The 20816-nt window shown below is 34.8% G+C and overlaps 1 protein-coding gene across 1 annotated transcript; it reads left to right on the top strand.

Annotated features, from left to right (window-relative positions):
* Positions 1 to 4807: 4807 nt before the first annotated feature.
* On the top strand, positions 4808 to 20164 carry LOC121389881 (centromere protein M-like). Its single transcript, XM_041521544.1, has 6 exons — positions 4808 to 4973; positions 7652 to 7731; positions 10295 to 10393; positions 11487 to 11566; positions 15511 to 15602; positions 19573 to 20164. The coding sequence occupies exons 1-6, from the start codon at positions 4914 to 4916 to the stop codon at positions 19699 to 19701; spliced, it is 540 nt and encodes a 179-aa protein (XP_041377478.1). The 5' UTR covers positions 4808 to 4913; the 3' UTR covers positions 19702 to 20164.
* The last annotated feature ends 652 nt before the right edge of the window (positions 20165 to 20816 follow it).

Below are 20816 nucleotides of genomic sequence, written 5' to 3'. Positions count from 1 at the left end.
CGTCATAGTGACGTCATATCATGACGTAAGCACTTATAACTGATAGATTGGCATAACATTCCTATCTGTTGTTCATACATTTATAGGCCCTAAAACCACACATAAAAATGTTTGCTGTACATTGAATTCTGACATGGTGGCCATCTTGAATTTATGCAAATTAAGGCCCTTAGGGGGGTAACTTTGGGGTAACTTTTAATATGATGTAGAGGGGGCTCTAGGGAACTGTTTAAAACAAAAAATCCTTCTGTAGCAATTTGTTGTAGGTTCGGCCATATTCAGCATAGTTTTACTGGTCTAAACACATTTGATGAAACTTCAAGAAATATATATAGAAAATATGTCATTAGGGACCACATACCGTAAGTCATTTGAGATAACGTGTATCTTTATGTCAAAGTTTAAGACAAACATACAAACCCTTAATTCGAGTTAATTCGAGATAGTATGACGTTTGAGATAAGTCTATTGTGCATATATATACAGCCCAGCAGGCACGGATCTAGAATTTTTTGCAGGGGGTGGGGTTAGTGTCAGAATTGTTTGCAGAGGAGTTCATGCTGGGGTGTCATTAAACATTCATTGACGCACTCATTAAAATAAGGGAAACAAAAATTGTTGTCCTGAGAGGGTGGGGGTGGGGGGTCTGGATCCGTGCCTGCCTAGGAGAGTGCTCTACACCTGTAGGCCACATCCAACACAGACCAGAAGGAATATATGTTATAGTGTTGCTATTTTAATCTGTAACAGCAGGTTTACATTATCTGGAAGAATAATAAGATAGTCTCTTTAGACTTGCCTGGTAGTTGTTCAATGCTGGCACCATATTTAGATGGGGGCGGGACGTAGCCCAGTGGTAAAGCGCTCGCTCGATGCGCGGTCGGTCTGGGATCGATCCTCGTCGGTGGGCCCATTGGGCTATTTCTCGTTCCAGCCAGTGCACCACGACTGGTATATCAAAGGTTGTGGTATGTACCACCCTGTCTGTGAGATGATGCATATAAAAGATCCCTTGCTGCTAATCGAAAAGAGTAGCCCATGAAGTGGCAACAGCGGGTTTCCTCTGTCAATATCTGTGTGGTCCTTAACCATATGTCTGACGCCATATAACCGTAAATAAAAAGTAAACATTTCATTCCATATTTAGATGTGAAAGAATGAGATAGTGTGGTCTTTGTAGACAAGACCCTGCTTACTATATGCATGTCCGTTATCGTATGCATTAGAATTAAAAACCTCCTCAGAATCATAAAAAATATAATACAGTCAAAAATATGTAACAAACTTTATTTGACATCATTGAATGAATATCAAATTGCAAGATATTGCTAGCGCTCTCTCTCTCTCTCTCTCTCTCTCTCTCTCTCTCTCTCTCTCTCTCTCTCTCTCTCTCTCTCTCTCTCCCTCCCTCCCTCCCTCCCTCCCTCCCTCCCTCCCTCTCTCTCTCTCTCTCTCTCTCTCTCTCTCTCTCTCTCTCTCTCTCTCTCTCTCTCTCTCTCTCTCTCTCTCTCTCTCTCTCTCTCTCTCTCTCTCTCTCTTTCTCTCTCTCTCTGACACCTGGGTTGGGAGTAGATCTCTCAGAATTTCTGTTACCTGAAAACAAAGTTAACAATTCTTAATTTTTAAAGAAGCTCTTTTTAATTTTATCTGAGACCTGTTCACTGATTTATACTAGTCTGCTAACGTTAAATTGATTCTGAATGACATGTAACTATAGACTAAATAATGTTAAAACTCCTATTAAAAGATTATTTAGTTTTAAAACTATACCAGCTCTTGTAATATTTTTTTTTACTAAACCTTTCATGAAAATTTTATGAAAAATGTTCATCAACTATAGATAAAATTTCTTCTTTTTATTAAAGGGAGGATCAACTCAAATATGAGCCTGGTGTGTTGAAAAGATGCATACCCGGACGACCAACATATACTGACACTTTAAGAAATGAAAAATGCATAATTTTAGAGTTGATAAAAAAAAAACCGTGATTATTCCTGCTAACTGGGGGGGGGGGGGGGGGGGGAAGCCATTTTGTTTCGTTTTTGTGACGTCCGGTGGTATAGCTTGGGGCGAAGTGACGTCAGCTCCGTCCAACGCCTCTATGTACAGTGTAAACAAACGCTCTAATTTATGACAAGGCACTTCACTTTCATCAACCTGACTTGTAAAACAACATAAATGACTTGATACTATAATAAACTATTTAACTAAATATATTTCAATTTGCATCAATAGAACGAAATGGAGTTACATGTATAGTATTTTACTCTTTTAAAAAAATCCAAAGAAAAAAATGCATATTATTAGGCCTATTGGTAGGGTACATTTGAGCAAAAACGACCACTCACGATACCCAAATGATAATTTTCTTTTCTTTGGGACTACGTAATTGGTCAGTTTTGTGATTTTAAATGGGAAAGTCTACTTAATCAACGGTTTTACAGAATTACTTACAGTAATAAACCAGGACGGCTGATAATTTTCATTACGATTTGAGGGGTGTCCGCGCGGTTATCACATAATACCCTGTGATCTTAATAAAAAAGACACGTCTTTTTAGTGTGTCTAGACACAGTCTGGGGACCGTCTAAATATATATCTGCCAATCAGGAACCCCAGGTACAGGCCACGGTAAGAAAAGACCAATTAACCAAGAAAACACTCCGATTATTATTTCAGTACGTGGGTTAATTTATGTACAAAACATCCGCAAAAATCAGGTATGTTTTGTTTCTTCATTTCGAAGACTAATTCCTGACGTGACACGTTAGGTATTACGTAACCACCAGCTCGCCAGATGGTGTATTCACTGGGATGGTACAAAATGGCTGCGCCCGTTATATATAATAGCCGTCACATTTAAGCATTTTCATTAATTAACTATACGATTATACTTGTTGATATTAAGCAATAATGTGCATTATATATCGTTGGATATGCATACCAGGCCAAATACCTTAATTGTCCTTTCCTTTAACCATATGTGTTGAGTGCGTCGTTAAATAAAACATTTCCTTCTTCCTTCCTTCCTGATCCTGTATGTAATTAAAAGTAGACCAGTAGAGCTAATTTTAATCAGTTTGGTTGAAAATTCAAAATGGATCAAACAGCACACTAAGCATACGTAACACCATATATAGTGAAACCCGCAGCAGTTATGGAGAATATCACTAGTTATGTGGGGTTTCTTTTGGAGGGACGTGCAATCCCGTGACGAATTTATTACTTTTTAGATCTGTTTTATAAACACAAATTACAGTAACAGTCAAACTTTTAAACAAAGTACACACACATTTTGAGTTGTAATATATTTTAATAACACAACATGCCATTAAATTCTGTAATATATAATAATAATAACAAAACAAATAATCAAAATCAGAGAGGAATTTTACTTATAGAATGCAGGAAATTGCATTTCATGATATCAAATTTTCAAAATTTTACGTGGGAAGATACAGACGAACTCCCTAAAATCCGAACCAAAGTGTTAACAACTACGTTAACAATGTTAAGTGTTAACAATTACCGTTAGATTACCCCCAAATTTTGTCCAGACACAAATCGTGGAAAATAAACCATTAGCATTAACAGTGATAGAGATTCCACACACAAGACTGTAACGACGTCACTGATCTCGACCACTCTGAGATCGCATAGGGCAAAATACATGCAGTTTCTGCCGTCTGTCATTTTGCTTGTTTATTGAATACTCTTCCTTGGGGATTTAAATGTTTTTAAAACACAGTCAATAAATTTACAAATATTATTTAGTAACGTAATATGTGTACTACAAAACAATTCATGGTTTAATAAATAAAAACTTTGGTATATTGATGCATGTTGCTTTATTGAAAAAAAATGTATTGAAACAAATAGTGATATTCATCACCAACGGCCTGTAAACAACATTTGCGTTCATCTCTAGGAATATTCTTCGACATTCAAAGTTCGATTGGTAGCTTGTGATTGGTAGTACGATACTTAACAAAAGTAGATCTTTTGTTTTTATTTAGTAACAATAAATAAGGTTCCAAGTTAATGCTGTCTTTAAAAATTATGTAATTAATATATTTGCTTGAATGACAAACAATATCTTTCCATGTTTGAAAATACTGGTCCTTAACGTAACTCAAATGACCGCAGTAAACATAATTTTGCGATAACCATACAAAACTAAATCCAGTTTCATTAAAAATAGTTTCAATAAATTTAAATCATTTATATGTATATGTTTCGATCTAAAGTATCAAGTGATGAAAGTGGAACTTTTCATGGCTCAAAGTATTCGATATAACCAGTTTCGCACAAAATGTTAACACTTTTTTATATGCACGAGAGCGATAGTTTCGTTCGCGCGTCGATCACGTAGTATAGTTTGCGTAACCCATATTTCGTTATGACATAATTCACATGTTCATGGTGGGTTACGTAAAATCGAAATGGGTTACCTGAATTATTAAATGAGAATAAATGTTGTCAATCAGATTTTGGCATTCTCGTTTAATTCGGGCAAAAATCAGCCTGCTCCCCTACCCACCCTACAAAAATGGGCGCTTGCATGTATTTACGCCTCAGCTACTTTGCTCAGTGGTTATGGATGAAATAAAATTGCCAAGACAAAACTTCTATTTTTTTTCTTATTTTTTTTAATTTATTTTTTTGAAGGGGTGGGGTTGGGGGAGGCATCAATTGCTAATTTGACTAAGTGCTACATTTAGGTCCTTTGTCTACTAAACGAAAGGTGCTCCAAAATGTAGTGGAGGAAAACAAATACAAACGCATAAACAAGACCAATAACTCTAGTTACAATTCGGCGGCAAATTAAAATCAAGTAACCACATTTGATTCGAGTAGAACAAGATTAAGATAATAGCATTTGGCACCCCAATTTAAATGTATTTATTTCACAATGACAACCATTATTTCTCCACTTGATAAGCTACCAAGCAGACAGGAAGCTGCTATTCTTGTAAGCGACAACATTGGCCCGATTGGGATTTTATTGTGTTAAAACTTAGTTAAAGGCTGTCAAAAAGTATCATACTAATACTAATAAATTACTATCATAACTATGTCACCTTTTTAGAATTTAACTTTATAATGGCAACAATTTAACCAGAGAGAGAGAGAGAAAAGTAGACTGACTGCAGTTACTATAATAAATCTACAGGAGTCCCGGAATACTTTGTTCTAAAGTTGGGCGGTATTGAAATTTCAGGTTCGATATCAGTATTTTTGGGGTGATTTACCACTCAGTCCTAAGTATTTGGTATTTATAAGATACCAATATCGAGCAGCATTTTTGGTATACTCTGCTTTAAAGGGACATTCTTGACTTTGCTGCAATGTTTAACTTTAAGATGACAGACAGATACTTTTTGATGACTGTAATTACATATCAAATATATTTTTCTGCATAAAATATTAGTGGCTGTATATTAAACATGTTTCTGATCGTTCTAATATTTGTACTAGGTTAAATTTCATTTTATTTCCAAAAAAGGATTTTTTTAGTACGTACAAAATTATTCAAAGACAAACTCCAGTTTGGGCTTCTTACAAATATTAAGAGGACCAGAAACACATTGAATATAAAGACACTGATATTCTAAATAAGAAAATATATTTAATATGTAAGTTTAATCGTAGATAATTTTATTAGTCGGAAACATCTTACAATGCAGCAAACTTGGGAATGTCCCTTTAAATGAATGCCCAAGTAAAGTATCACCTGCTAATTTCATCTAAATAAAATTAAATTCCATACACAAGGCCCTCATTTCTCTTCCTTAATTTCAGCTATTTTACAAGTATTGCTCAGATATATTATATAATATTAGTGCTTTTACCAAATGGCATAAAACAATTTTCAAGACCGGTATTGACATGATACTGATATTGAATATTAATATTAACAAAAAAAAAAGATTCTGAGACCAATTTCTCAAGCAACAGTGATCGTGGTGAATTTGTCATGAAAACACTGTTTAAGAGTGATATATTCATAATATTGCAATCGTTTCAGTTTGAGCCTGTATTTACAGAGCTCTGCTGAGATAAAAGCTAGAAAAACCACAAACAAGTTAGCAAGTAACAATGTGAGATGATCAATCCTGATTCGTCTGAAGAAAATCTCTGTGTGTGGTGAAGATAATGGTATTGTAGTGTTGGTGTTTATGCGGCCACTGTGCACTTATGTGGTCTGAAATCGATGTGTTTGTTGGACATCAGAATAACGTGCTACCAAACAATTTACTGTTCATAGTCTTTGACTGGCTGTGACCGGTCTGATGTCATTCATTGTTAAAGGCTAAAACAATGGCTGCATGATCTACTAAATAGCGAAAGTGTCAGTATTTTTATCATTATTTAATTAAATATGCATTGTTTAATTTTTTTAAATCTTGCTAAATATATATAGTTTCTTTTTGTTTAACCAGGGTTGAAAATTAGCAGTCACCCGGTCGCCAATGGCTACCTTTAATGGCTACGAGCCACTTAAGAATTTTATAAAGGTAGTCGTTTGGGCGACCATCAATTTTAGAGTCTGGCGAGTATGATACTACCAGTATCTTTAAAAAAGAAATGCACTGAAACTGAATCGAATGACCAATGTGACAAAAGACACCACGTCTCTGCTGGCGCAAACAACAAATCTGGCAGGATATATTATTGAACATGTTCTATATTTTGACAGCGTCGGACTGACCAGACTTGGTCTCAGCTTCTACGATTTTGGTCTGGGGTTGTAAATAAATATCAACGTATTGCAGATACTTGATTTTTTTTTAAGTTGTCAGCTTATTGTAATGGACTGGATATGCCATAAGTATCCAGTAGACCTACTTTTTGAAATTATTAAATGTTATAGTACAAATTAATCCTATTTAATTAGGTCACTAGTATTTTATTCTGGGACAAAATCAAAATTTATCTTATACCTATATTGAAAATTATATTTAATCTATATCATTTAATGGTAATTTGTAAAGAAACATTTTTTATTTATAATGAATTTCTTTTTACAAAAATGTTATTTGTGTTGGTATGGGTTTAAAACTTACGGTAATAATATGTTTTAAATATGAATTTTAACTTTATTCATTATGAAGTTACATGCCATTTCATCGTTTTCCTTTTGATGGAAACGGACTATATACATGGTTATTATAATACATGGTTGTTATTCAACAAAGAAAATTCTAGTTTTGATTTTCGCTGTGCTGTTAAATTGGATGGCTAGTTGAATTTGAGAAGGGCCAGTAATATTTTCTGTCAACTGGCCCTGCTGATGACCATGGTTTTCATGTTAATTTTCAACCCTGTTTAACAACACCACTAGGGCTCATTGATTTATTAATCATCAGCTATTAGATGTCAAATGTTTGGTAATTTTGACATATAGTCTTAGAGAGGAAACCAGTTACATTTTTACATTAGTAGCAAAGTAACTTTTATATGTACCATCCCACAGACAGGATAGGACATACCACAGCCTTTGATATACCAGCTGTAGTGCACTGGCTGGAATGAGAAATAGCCTAATGGGCCCACCGCCCAAATATATATATCTATAGATGAAAATATGTAGCTGTCAAAAAGCCCTAGTTTACCCTTCCTTTAATGATATACATATCTTTTTTTCAGATAATTGGTGCAGAAGGAGTAGGAAAGCACAATCTGGCATTATCAATAGTTAATGTTAGTGCACCATTTGCAGTTCAATGGTAAGGAGATACAGTATCCATGTATGTATACAGGCTGTCCAGCTATCCTACTTTTCTTCAAAATACAAATTTTTTCTACTTTTTTGTTTCAAAATGCCGCGAGTTGCTGTTAAAGTGTGCATATTGGTTGTGCCATTATAAAAGTCAACAGTTAAGGGATTTTTAAAATTTGTTTGCAGCAAGATATATCTCTCAATTTGCTGCACCATATTATCTCATCATTTCACATTATTTTGGATAACAAAAATACAGGTACAATTTACAAACTGCGTAAAACATTTCTCAATAATATCACTTTTTGGATTTAGAATATTCGTTTATCAGCATGAATAATGTCAGGGTGTGCAGTTTACGGTTGCCCAAATAGTTAAAATAGCGTCAGGCAAGTCAAAACCTTATCACGTGTCGCCCGCCTGGCAACCAAAAATTTCTGCATTTTGTATTGTGTATCAAAATGCAAATAAATATTGTTTATAATAGATCGGAAAGTTACTTTTTATTTATTGTTTACAACTGGTTTCCTATTAGTATCTGCGCAACCAAACCCATATAGGACATAATAGCGACCACTTCCCCAGTCGATCGAACAGTCTAAAACTATTCGGAATGCCTGGGCCGGTTTTGATTATGTATTCAGAAAACCTCGACGACGTAAATGTTTTCTTTAGGTTCAATCGGAACACCTCAGCCATGTCGGTCTGTACTTTCCATTCAGTTACGATCGGAACAACTCGTCACATTCCGCTACGCTGTGTTTTGCAGAAAGATTTTGTTTACAAGCCTGAGGTTTTCCAAAGTTACATTGTGTTGGAACATTTTCATTGCTTACGGAATATACCGAGTCTACCATACCAAACACCCATTCGTCACTGCGAATGATGTCAACATAGATTGCTGTCAGCTTAGTTTTAAAGTGCAATTTAAGTAAGTTCTTTTTTTTTAACAAAATTCAGTCGCGGGCCATTCAAAAGTTGTACGGGCGAATCAAAGTGTTACTGTGAGTGGCCCGATTGGCCAGATTGGCCAGTCAAAAAAAATCCCAAGTGCATACCCTGATAATGTTGCTAATTTCTGTTTCAGTCCTACTTTTTCCTTCTATTTTCCTACTTTGGTCCTACTTTTTCTGTATTTCTTTTCCTACTTTTGTCCTACTTTTTCATAAGGTTGTGCAGGACAGCCTGATGTATATATACACTTGCAGATATGCAAATTGAAATGTAGAGGTTGAAAAAGTTAGTTTGTTTTGTTTTAACTTTAAGGACACCACTAAATTACATTGATATATTTATCGTCGGCTTTTGGATGTCAAACATTTGGTAATTTAGACATATAGACGGATAATAGTCTTAGAAAGGAAACTCGCTACATTTTTTCATTGGTAGCAATTGATCTTTTACAGGCCTTTGAGAAACGAATATTTGCGTAAACCATTTATAGGTTACGCAAAAATAAATTTAGGTAACCAATTTTCTTTTTGCGTAACCCATTACATCCACGTAAATAATGTGCTAAATTTAATATGTGAACAGAAAATAGGTCACGCTAAATTAGATTTGCGTGAACAACGTACAAACAAAACGATTGTTCTCGCAATTTTCAGAGACCTGTATTATAGACACTATCCCACAGACAGGATAGCACATACCACAGCTTTTTAAATTGTACAATGAAAACTTATTTACTTTCTTTTATTGGTTTTATCAGTGATTTAGATTTAGTAAGTGAATTTTTTATTATGACCAGTAAATTTTTAATCCACTGTTAAGTATGGAAAGTGATTTTTTGTTTAATTTTCTTAAACCTCTGATATACATACAGAAGTACATGTAGGGCTAGTGGATATTCAATCATGGCTAGTGAATTTTAAATATCGTCAATCAATTTTGAAAATTCTAGAAGACCTGAATTTTAGTTTTAGTCAATACTTCAGTAATATGTATTATCTGTTTGTGCTTAGTCTAATAATTTTATACTTCTTTTTCAAAATATTGTTATGACATAATGCAAATATTTAATAATAATAAACATTATTATTAAAATATATCTTAAAATATATCCTTCTATAAGTGTACATGACACCCACACGTACTCCATAATGCATCTAAAAGCAACTGAAATTTAAAAAATAATAATTACGGGGGAGCAAGCCCCCGAACCCCCTTAGCATTTTCGCCCCCTTTGTGGGCTCAGTTTATATCAAACTATTTTGCCAACCCTCTGAACAGAAATCCTGGGGGAAACACTGCTTTGATATACCAGTCGTACACTGGCTGGAACGAGAAATAGCCCACTAGGCCCACCAACGGGTATCAATCCTAGACTGACTGCGCATCAAGCAATTAGCAGTGCTTTAAATCGTTTGTGCCTGGTAGGGGACATGCATTGCTTTAGCAATATGCTTGGAATGAATGAATGTCTAATGACACCCCAGCACAAAAATACACAGGGTCTATTGGGTGTCAAGAAAGGTAAAAATAGCTGTTTGGATGGCTTGTTTACATATATATATTATTGTTTTGACATTATGCATTATATATACATATATTTACACTTTATTTTTCAGTCGAATTGCAACAGAGTTGCCACTTACAAATGAAAATAGTGATACGCGTCCTCGCATTGATTTTCTGTGCTACGTCTTGAGTCAAGCTAACAAAAGCAGGTGAGTGTATTTCTTTATGATATTCAGTTAATGTTTCGCAAGCAAACCGATTTAAATTGTGGCTGAATGTACAATGTTTGTGCAAGAAACAAGTTTCAGACCTCACTGTTTACAGCGAGCTATCATCCTCGCTCCCCATTAGTTCTCTGAAAATAGTTCAAAGAGAGTAAATTTAGCTACCCTTAGAATGTAAAACTGTAACTTAAATGGCTACCCATAAACTTAAGTTGTCAACATGTAGGGGAGCAAGGCAAGGTTTGACCTTGGAGAAATAAATTATGAGAGTGAACCAATTAAAATAGATTTACAGAAATCAAGGTACGTATTGATGCCCGTCACCTGATGCCAATTTTAAAAACAAGTACCCTATTTTTTTATCAGCATGTAATAGGAAACAGGCACATTTTCTTTCCAACTTAACTTAAAACAATAAATCAATTTGCTCTTGTGGTGTCATTAAACAAAACAGACAGGGTTTATTTGGTTAGAAATGTAAACCATTTTGTTAATGATATGTTTTAAATTTAGAAGAATGAAATACACATATGTATACAAGATGTTTGGTATAAATACATGTATGGCAAACAAAATTAAGTTGCTGAAAGCACAATGTATATTAATCAGTTATATACTGGATGATGCATATTGTTGATTGACCACAAAACTTCATCCAGTTCCTAAATGAACATGTGTCATGATCTGTAGCATAATAAAGATTTCAAACAATGTCCATATGTGTATAGGCTCCCATTTTTGTAAAGCGCAGGGGGAGTTGCCGACTGATAGTTGTCTTAATTATTTAAAAATACCTGAATCTGAATAACAACGTTTATTCATATTATCATAACCATCAAACAGCTACCGTGTATATAGTGTTGTAAATGAATCACTACTAATTTTTACAAATTATGCTTAATATTCTTTGTTGGTGGAAGGATAGAAATACATAGTAAAAACTAGAAAAGGATTCAGGCCTGCTCATTTTCCCCAAATATTTCTGTTGTTTTTGCCCTGCTTCCCCTCCCCCTCAAATGCTTTTGACAGTGTCCAACCTAGCATTACTAATTATTGTGTAATCTGTTTTTCTTCTTAGTGTACAGACTGTAAAAGATGCTTTCACTAAAGTTGATGTCAGGTATTTTATTGGAAGGTCTTGTTTGGTGGTCTGTAGAGGTGAGTTGTTATTTAGGGTTTAGATTACAGGATTTCAGAGCTATAAACACTGGCCAATAGCCCAAAATACCCACTCAAATTAAGTATGTAACCAAACCAGGTTACCTAAAAATACATTTATAAATATTAGCCTCATTTATATTGTAGCTTAAAATAGTTAAATAATTTGAAATAATATATTACTAACTATTCCAATCAACTCGACTGTTGCATTGTAATCTTCTCAATTCCCGACTTAAGGCGGATGCACTTTGATTAACAACTAATGGAGAATCGAGTTGTAAGAGCGCTCAGACTTGCTACTGGACAGTCATAGAAGTTGTGACAGCAGAAAGTTGGCAAACTTTGTGCTGACAGTTGGTAGTCTGACACTAGCATAACACAAACTGTTAATTACAGTGAAACCCCTCAAAACAGGACCCTCAGTTAACCAGTATTCCCGCAGAATGTTACATTTTTCAAAGTCCCTTTTCAACTTTTGGTACAGAACTGAACCTCTCAAAACCGGATACCCTTTAAAACTGGACCTTATGGTCCTTTGACATCCAATAGCTGATGATGAATAAATCAGTGTGCTCTAATGGTGTTGTTAAACAAAACAAACTTTAAACTTTAACATGGTCCTGTGGGTGTCCAGTTTATAGGTGTTTCACTGTGCATTATACTACTCAAAAACAATTTCTTTGCTCAGAACTAATAAAAACAAAAAAAGCTGTGCCCAACTTCTTCTTTTTTTTAACACATATATGACATTTAAGTGGAGCTTTCAATTTCATTCCCCATCACTCTCCTGAGACTACATGTAGTTCCAGGAGAGTAATTTTTATCTCCCCTTAGTATTTGACTTCATATGGTATCACTTTTGTTTTCTCGTGTACGGTTCGTGCAATCAACATCTGATTTGTTGTCATCGGCATGTCGTTCATTTATGAGGTTTTTCTCCACAGTTCAGGAACATTTTTATAAACAATAAAGTTGAGAAAAGTAAGTATCTAAATACCAAACTTTACAAACTCCTAAAACCATTAATTTTACAAAGTCGTTTTTCTTTATTCCTTAAAATTACCGATATCGGGTCCACATGACTCGTAGAAATTGACTTAAAATGGAGAAAGATGAATTAACATTCGGTGTGTGTCACATGACCTCACACGTGCCAGATCAACAAGGCCAAAGAATTTAATTTTTACGGTTTTTAAGACTCCTGTTGTTAGAATTTCTTTTCAATTATTATATTCGATCTGCAAAAGGTATGCTACATTTTTGTGTCTCTGTTGTAGTGAATAGTATTCATAATCCATTCATAACAGTTGTAAATAAATTTGAGTATATAAATTGTGTTAATTTAGAATAGTTCATTAAAAAAATTATATTTGACAAACTATTCGCAGGTATGAATGTAATGCCTATCAGTATTGACATTAAGTGTGAGCGAGGTGTGTTGATAAAACACGGACCAGACCAGAACGCTTGAAAAATTGAATTTTTCCTTTAATTTTTTTTAATAAATTAAGTGTTTGGCAACTGTGCATAATTAAGAAATATATATTTTTTCATGTAGTTGCCTTAAAAATGGAAAATGACGAACTGCACATGCACAGTACGATACTTTTTGCAAACGCATTCGCCTGAACGCAGTTGGAAACGTTGCACCCTTTCCTTTTTACCGGAGGGTGTTTCACTTTTATTTATTAGAATGAATTTGTTTTACGTCCATATTGTTGATTTTTTACGTTACTTGATTGCAATTTATTTTGTTTCACGTATTGTACAGGGTTGAAAATTACATGAAAACCATGGTCGCCAGCAGGGCCATTTGAAGACAAATCTTACTGGCCCTTCTCAAATTTAACTAGCCCTCCAGTTATCACATTGTAATTTAAATGCGCAGCCAAAACTAGAATATTCTTTGTTGAATAATAATCATGTGCTCACCGTATATAGTCTGTTTCCTTCAAAAGGAAACCGGTGAATTGGCATGTAACTTCATAATGAAATAGTTAAAATTCATATAAAAACATGTTATTAAGTTTTAAACCCATACCAACTAAAATAACATTTCTTGGGGGGGGGGAAAAGAAATCCAGTATAAATAAAAAGAATTCTTCACAAATTACCATTAAATTATGATTAAATATCATTTTTAATACAGGGGTGAAAACAAAATGCTAGAACAGCCGAGGTATACAGCTTGACTTGCATTGTCTCTGAAGTAAAAACAAATAATTCAATACAAAGAGAATAAAGGTAGAACTGTGCGTGCTTTAGTATATAAACCTAGTCTCGGGGTGGCAGTCATCTTTGTGGCGATGCAAGAAGGGGTACAATCTTAAGTATCGGATTTCCTCGGGACTGAACAAAGCACGCACACCTGTGCGTTTAATTTGGATATTGTAAATGCTACAGTAGTAGGCTACTAATAAAATAAATATCAAAAGAAAAATAAATCTGTAAAAAAAGAAACCCACCATTTTACCAAAATATACAATGTACTTTGTTATTATATTACATAGCATAACGGTGTACTTATTGTTTATTATAGTAATATTTGGACAGTTATGTCATTATGTAAGTCTTGGTGTCAAGGCTTTAGATCTGATATATTCTTATTTAATGCAAATCGCTTACAGTTAAAACAATATTGACAAAAACAATCAGTTAAGTGACCTTTGGAATAAGCCCTGGGCTGTAGTAATAGAAAAGGTAATTGTTATTTGTATATATGCGCATGCGCTCACGTTAGTGTGAGTTAAAACTACAAGATAGATTTTGATTTTGTCACAGAATAATGTAAGCTAATTAAATATGATTCCTTTTTACCATAACAATGAATAACAATTGTCAGATAGTAGCTCTACTAGATAATTATGGCATATCCTGTCCATTCTAATAAGCCAACAACTTCTAGATTTAATCAATACGTTTTGAGCTCTATTTTTAGAAGACCCGGCCCAAAGCAACAGAAGCTAAATCTGGCCCTGTTAAAATATAGAGCATATTCTATGTCTTCTGCTGCTGTAGTTCGCGCGAACACAGACGCGTTGTATTTTGTCACATTCAATTCAGTTTCAGTGTCTTTGTTTTTTAACTGGTACCATACTCGCCAGACCCTAATATCAATGATCACCTAACGGACCACCTTTGATAAATTTTTAGTCGCCCATAGCCAGTAAAGGTTGCCATGGGCGACCGGGCGACTGCTAATTTTCAACCTTGATTGTAGCTGAGAAATGTAGAATAGTATTTCCGTAAATTTCGTGTTTTTGTCGTTAGGTGAACGCAGTTTGGGACGTCGATGGTATCTTAAATGACTCCTCATTATCTAAGTTAGAGCTGCAATTAATCTCTCTCCTCAGTTTCTTTCAAGTAGAAGTCTGTATTGACATGACGAAATATAATCTACTTACCAGGTATATATAGACATTTGCAACCGATCACAAAATGTCCTCCAATTCCAGGGCTCGATCTTATGAATTTGATACCTCCTATGTCCATTTTAAAATATTTTTGAGGGCAATTTTAAACCAGTAATTTTTTCAAGAAATAAATAAATAATAATTATGCACTCAACTGACAGCACTAGTATTTATCCAACAGCTAAAAAAACGCATTGGTAAACCTTTTGACCTATGGCAATTCTTTGTTTGTACTACTTTGTTTATTTTCTGGTTTCTTGAATCAAAATCCTGTTAAAAGTACCCTTACGGGTATATATTTACTCTCTTTTTCTCAATTTGATTGTTATCAAAATATATTTGTATACAAATTTTATATATACACATTACTATTATATTATAATTAAGTAATTGTCACCATTATATTGTATGTATATAGGAGAGGGCCTATTAAGCTGGCAAACTTGTGCCCAATCCTTTTGTTGTTTATGCAATAAAATATGTTTTCAATCAATCAATAAAAATAAAAATAACCTTTTTTTTGTGCAGGTAAAGATACATCCAAATGGAGCGTAGATGCAGAAATGATCAGTCAGCTAACTGACAACTTTGACCTACCTGTATTATTTGTGGATATCGAGGTACAATCATGGTATATAGAGAGATTACTATATGAGCTTGTGTGTCGTACTGGTTTTACGAAGCAAGTGTCAGGATTATTGTATTACCCGAGTAAGAGCATTTCACACACGAGTGTAATAATTTCTTTATCATCCACATTATTCAAAATATTATTTTTATTAATAACAAGCTAGGACCATGTCAAAACGTTTGAAACGTAATTAAAAAGAGACGACGAAACAACAGTGTTTACACTGAGGAAGCCACATTAATTATGACGTCGCTTTACAGAATTATGTCATTCATGGTGCATGTAAAATCATTGGTCATGCTGATATTTCCCTGAATGTCTTGAACTATGTGGATAATAAAAAACATAATTTCTGACATATATATGCGATTCAGTAGGATACAGGTAAAGAGTGATAAACATTAGGATTAGAAAAGATCTTTGGTATATGGCTAAAGGCCATGGATCAACAGTTTATGAAGACTTAAGTTGATATTTGTTTCAACCAGTGCTGCATATCTTGTGTACATTAATGACTGACATTCATACGTGTTCTCATTTCTATAGGAATAACACTTGTAACCAAATATTAACACTGTCATCGATAAATACATTTTGGTCTTGTTTTATTTTTCATAAATGTAGCAAAAATGTTAAATTCAAGTTTATGAAGATACAAATAGGAAGTTGTACCATCCACTGAATATGACGTATCAAAACAGTTAAATAGTATATACCTATTAGGTACGAAGCTGAAATATTGGTGCCACAATATCTTGTCGTTGAACGTAGCATTTATTTTTCCAGCTGTACGTATTTTAAGCTTTTTAAACAAGAACTTTGCAACATCGTTATTTACCTCGACCAGTGCAATGTTAACTAACATCAGTCGTACCATCCACTGAATATGACATATCAAAACAGTTAAATAGTATATACCTATTGGGTATGAAGCCGAAATATTGGTGCCACAATAGCTTGTCGTTGAACGTAGCATTTATTTTTCCTGCTGTACATATTTTAATCTTTTTAAACAAGAACTTTGCAACATTATTTACCTCAACCAATGCAATGTTAACTAACATCAAGGTGTGAATTTTACCACAGCATCAACTGCAATTGCTGTTGTTGCCCTCCTTACTTGACATTGTGCCTAGGGCTTCCACGAGTCCAATATATTGACTGGTATTCGAGGGTCAAACTCGACCTGAACCCGAGTACCCGACACTAGATGATAATGAGACTAAGGAATAAAGTAAAAAGGCATTATGAATCTTAATTCCAGCACTGAACATGGATGCCAAATCATGCCATTGTATTGCATTTAGAAACCGGTTGATGTGTTCAGTGTTGTGACGAACGGGCGGGTGGCCAGTTTAAAAAGGAGAAAGTAGCGCATGATCATATAATTATTGTGTAACTTACATCGTTGATTATTTACTGCTGAACACCTTGTACAGGTACTCGAGTCCTGTGCAGGGCTCAAACTTAAGAATGTGTCTCCCACAGCAATTTATAAAAGAATTGCCATGGGTGAAACAAGCCACAGATGGCAATTTTGAGCCTGCCTATGGCCAAACAAATTTTAAAGTGACATTTGCAGAACATAAATATGAATGAAAGGTTATTTTTCTTTATGTAGACATATTTCAAGTGAAAATGTCAAATATTGGCAGATTATGTACACCAGGTGTATACATTTTACCATTGTTGAGGAGTTTTACCGACAGCACAAAAGTGCCATCGGTGATGCTCTCTACCTACGGCAATTTATATCTGAACAACAGCAATTGTCGTCGTTAAGTTCGAGCCCTGCCTGTGGACGGACTCGAGTCTTGCTAGTCTTGACCCATGCCCGAGTACTCGTGGAGACCCTAATTGTGGCCTAAAAATGAATGTTGTAGATGGCAAGAAAAATGCTGTAGTGCCCTACCTGGTTTTCTACTATACCCTTTGTATGCATCCAATGTTGTATATGTAATTACGAAAAATAATTTTTAAAATGTTGCAAGAGAATTGACGGCTTGTCACAACAATTTGCAAACATTTTGCATCTCGATTTTTAGTTAATAAAAATACTTGCAACCAGTTTTGCCTTAATGCCTCTCCAATTTTCCTTGATGTCCTAATGTTTGTTATTAAACCAAAGGCAACACTTGTCGTACTCATCGAAATTTTAAATTCAACCTCGGTAACAATGAAAATTTAATGTTTTATGAATGTAAAAGTCAAAATTTGGTAAAGTTTTGATATGTACATGTATTTTATAATCACATCAGAAGACCATCCCATGTGGCTTTCTGTAAGTTCTGTGAAAAATGTACACTTAAAGGTCTGGTCATAGACCTCAAAATGAAACGTTTGGGTAAACCATTTATAGCGGTGCATAAAATTTGGCACAAACAATTTTGTTGTTTATCTTTCGGTTATGCAAAACCAATATCAACATAAACAATAGATTGTTTGTGTAAAAGCTGTAATCGTTTTGTCAGATTATCTAAAAAGACGTGTTGGCTAATTTTATCACTGTGTTTGGAAGAAAATAATAAAAGAACGGGCCTACATTGCGGGTGTGAGAAAGATACAATGTATCTGTTTGAAATCACCATCGCAGTCGATACAAAGAAGGCACAATCATTAAGTTCTATGTCTCCAGGGAAAATCTGTCTATTATCTTTTCATTGTTTGGCGCCAACAAGTACTCCCCTGTAAAAGAACCGATGGGGTAGTGTGCTTAAATGTAAATATATTGTTTTTTCTTTTGTATTTATGATAGGAAATTTGATGGAGAAAAGCTACGAAAATTGTTCATATTAGATTCTCATTTGATTAACGTGGCCCATTAACATTTTTATTTGTATTTGAACTAGTGAATTGGGGTGGGACATAGCCCAGTGGTAAAGCATTCGCTTGATGTGTGGTCGATTTGGGATTGATTCCCGTTGGTGGGCCCATTTGACTGGCATATCAAAGGCTGTGGTATGTGCTATCCTGTTTGTGGGATAGATGCATATAAACGATCCCTTGCTACTAATGGAAAAATGTAGCGGGTTTCCTATCTAAGACTATCAAAAATTACCAAATGTTTGACATCCAATAGCTGATGATTAATAAATCAATGTGCTCTAGTGGTGTCGTTAAACAAAACAAACTTTAACTGAACGAGTGAAGAAAATTGTTTGTGTAAACACTAAAACAACATGAACAACATATTCAAATTGTATGCCCTGTTTATAGGGTAAGCCAACAAATTACAGCTAACCTAACTATTTCATTTTGCATAACCCATTACCTCAAGGCCCTAAATTTAAAGGGTTGCCCTAAAAAGTCCCTATTTTGATGATATAGCCCTAGAAAGCCCTATATTTGATGGGCAAGTTCATAAAAGACCCTAAATTGGGCCATATAAGCCCTAAAATTGATAGACATTTTTCTTCCGGAAAAATTAAATAAATTGTCAAAAATACATCGATATCTACATTCATTTGTTGATCTCAATGCTCGCTTGAACGTTGGTGTGTGAACAATGCCAAAATGATAACAACGATTCATTTGTAAAACATCATCAATGTTCGGTATTGTTCATAGAAGGATTCATTCGTAACTTTCGGGGAGCGCTTGATTGTTCATTCTAAAACGAAACACGTTTAATTGGTCATTGCAAATGGTGGACAGCATAGTTTTAGTCCCTAAATTTTACTTATATTGACCCTAAAGTCCCTAAAAAGCCCCTAAATTTAGGTTTGAAATTTCTTTATGAACCATGAACCATCTACTAGTATATGATGTCCTAAACATGGAACATTTTGCTCAGTATTGTGCAATGATTTGCTAAGCAAGTTTTAGAGATCACTACTAGATTTTTAAAGTGGGTTACACAAAGCAAGCCTTGTACTAACAAAATTATCATTCTCCCAGTTTTTCATGGCCTGGATGAAACCTATTTAAATTGTAAAAGATTCTTTTCCTTGTCTTTCCAGTGTCCCAATGATCGTTCAGTTCTTGCCAACAGAATTCTTTCAATGCTGGAGGTTGCTGCCGGATTCAAGAAGAATGTTTCTCCACTGCTGTTTGACGCAACAAGAATGAACTATGAAATGACATTATAGCGAATAACCCCAGCTGATGTGAATTTATAATAATCCAAAAACTTTAGACCAGTGTTCGAAATAAGCACTTGTATGTTTGTCCTGACAAGTGAATAGATGTTTGGACAAGCAAAGTGTACCTCATTGGTTGTCCAGTGGACAAGTGAAAATGTTCAGTGCAGTTTTATTTTGAGGAATCTAAAACATTGTTCTCGCACTTGAATAAAACAAACCACTTATTTGGACAAGTGAAAATATTGACTGACAAGTAGATTTCTACATGTACTTCTCCTGTGGACTAGTGAAAATTTCTGCTTAATTCCATAGCTGTAGACTAATCCAAGTTGAGGGGCTAGAGCAAAGCACCAGCCATGCATATATCCCTATCAATTTAAGTGCTAAGCACTGCAACCTTTACTTGGAAGAAATGTTGCATTCAGTGTTTTTTTTATTTAATATATCCACTTGGCAGTGTTTAAAAACAAAGCTTGTTTAGCAAATTGTTTCAAATTCTTGAAATAAGGGACCATATATACACTGTACAGAAAGAAAGAAATGTTTTATTTAACGACGCACTCAACACATTTTATTTACAGTTATATGGTTATGGACCACACAGATATTGAGAGAGGAAGCCAGCTGTCGCCACTTCATGGGCTACTCTTTTCGATTAGCAGCAAGGGATCTTTTATATGCACCCTCCCACAGACAGGATAGCACATACCACAGCCTTTGATATACCAGTCCTGGTGCACTGGCTGGAACAAGAAATAGCCCAATGGGTCCACTGACGGGGATCGATCCCAAACCGACCGCGCATCGCGTGAGCGCTTTACCACAGGGCTACGTCCCGCCCCATACTGTACAGAGTGGATGCAAGTGGTCCTCACGTTGTAGTGAGTTTTTATAGGTCAGTGAAAGTAAAGTTTGTTTGTTTTCTTTAACAACACCACTAGAGCACATTGAATCAGCTATTGGATGTCAAACAATTGATAATTTTGACAAATGGTGTCGGAGAGGAAACCCGCTAAATAAGGGATCTTTTATATGCAACTTCCTACAGACAGGACAGCACATACTATGGCCTTTGATATACCAGTCGTGTTGCATTGGCAATATCGAGAAAAACATATGTA

Source organism: Gigantopelta aegis, chromosome 3, assembly GCF_016097555.1.
Source record: "Gigantopelta aegis isolate Gae_Host chromosome 3, Gae_host_genome, whole genome shotgun sequence".
NCBI lineage: Eukaryota > Metazoa > Mollusca > Gastropoda > Neomphalida > Peltospiridae > Gigantopelta > Gigantopelta aegis.
This window is presented reverse-complemented; position numbering and strand designations above follow the sequence as displayed.